General features: G+C 33.8%; 1 protein-coding gene across 4 annotated transcripts in view; it reads right to left on the minus strand.

Annotated features, from left to right (window-relative positions):
- The window catches only part of Pot1 (protection of telomeres 1), a 103,768-nt gene that overhangs the window by 14,950 nt on the left and 87,721 nt on the right, over positions 1–1,097 (minus strand). For all 4 annotated transcript variants that reach the window (XM_004642706.2, XM_023702887.1, XM_023702886.1 and 1 more), the window contains one exon: positions 84–289. In XM_004642706.2, coding sequence (XP_004642763.1) covers positions 84–289 — 206 coding nt within the window. The remainder of the gene's footprint in view (positions 1–83; positions 290–1,097) is intronic.

The following is a 1,097-nucleotide window of genomic DNA, read 5'->3' on the forward strand; positions in this document are numbered from 1 at the left end:
GAACCGGGGATTGAACTCAGGACCTTGCGCTTGCCTGGGAAGCGCTTATTCTACTGAGCCATCTCCCCAGCCAAATATCTTACCTTCTATCAAAATTAGGCATTCATTTGAAAGTGGGAGAATACCATTGTGTTTTACAAAATGAATAACCACTTTTCGTCCTCCTTGATCTGCAGTGGTCCAGATTTCTGAATCATATAAAGGCGTATTTTGTAATTTGGGATCTGGGGTTTTAGTTGCTCCATCTCTGAAAATTACATCCAAATTGTTCTCATGTGGAACTTCTTGCCTAAAATCATTGACATGAAGTATTAAACAATTTTTATATAATCTAGAAAAATCCAATTTAACAAATTATCCAAATAATATCAGTTCTGTATTTTGTTTTTGCATACACTAAGATAATTCATTTTGCAAATTACCTGATTTTCATTCTCTCTTTTGTATTTTGTACAGATCTACATCATAATTACATTAATCACTGATAATTTCCAAGTTACTAGTAACTCTTTGTTATACTGGACTGCTTTCCTTTTTAAAGAAAATAAAACTTTTTAGTGGGAAAAACACTTTAGCAGCTCTCTGTCTTCAATCCATTTTATCTCACTTTCATGGGGCACTTATTGTAAGGCCAGAATTCATTTCAATTCCTTCTAATAATGTGATTTTTTGAAAAAAATCACATGGATAAAGGATCAACATATAAAGAGCCCGGTTGGGGCTGGGGAGATGGCTCAGTGGAATAAGTGCTTCCCTGACAAGCGCAAGGGCCTGAGTTCAATCCCCAGTTCCGGAAAAAAAAAAGAGCCTGGTTTAGGATCTATTATCTTTATTCTGATTCTGTCACTATCTTTGACCACTCGCTTAACTTCTATGAGATGCTTCTCTTGTATTTTAAAGGGAGATCATAGAGTGGTTCTGTTTTATAAGCTCTATGATTTTGTAGATTTTAATGAACCAAAATTTGATACTTCAAAAATTGTCTAAAATTGTTACATGTCTTTAGTCCTAAATACATTTTCAAGTTAAGAATGGGTAAAAATATTGGTCCTTCATATTTTAGTGACTTGGTGATTAAAAATCTCCCTAAATATTAA

The sequence above is a fragment of the Octodon degus genome, unplaced genomic scaffold (assembly GCF_000260255.1).
Source record: "Octodon degus isolate 3935 unplaced genomic scaffold, OctDeg1.0 scaffold00160, whole genome shotgun sequence".
Lineage (NCBI taxonomy): Eukaryota > Metazoa > Chordata > Mammalia > Rodentia > Octodontidae > Octodon > Octodon degus.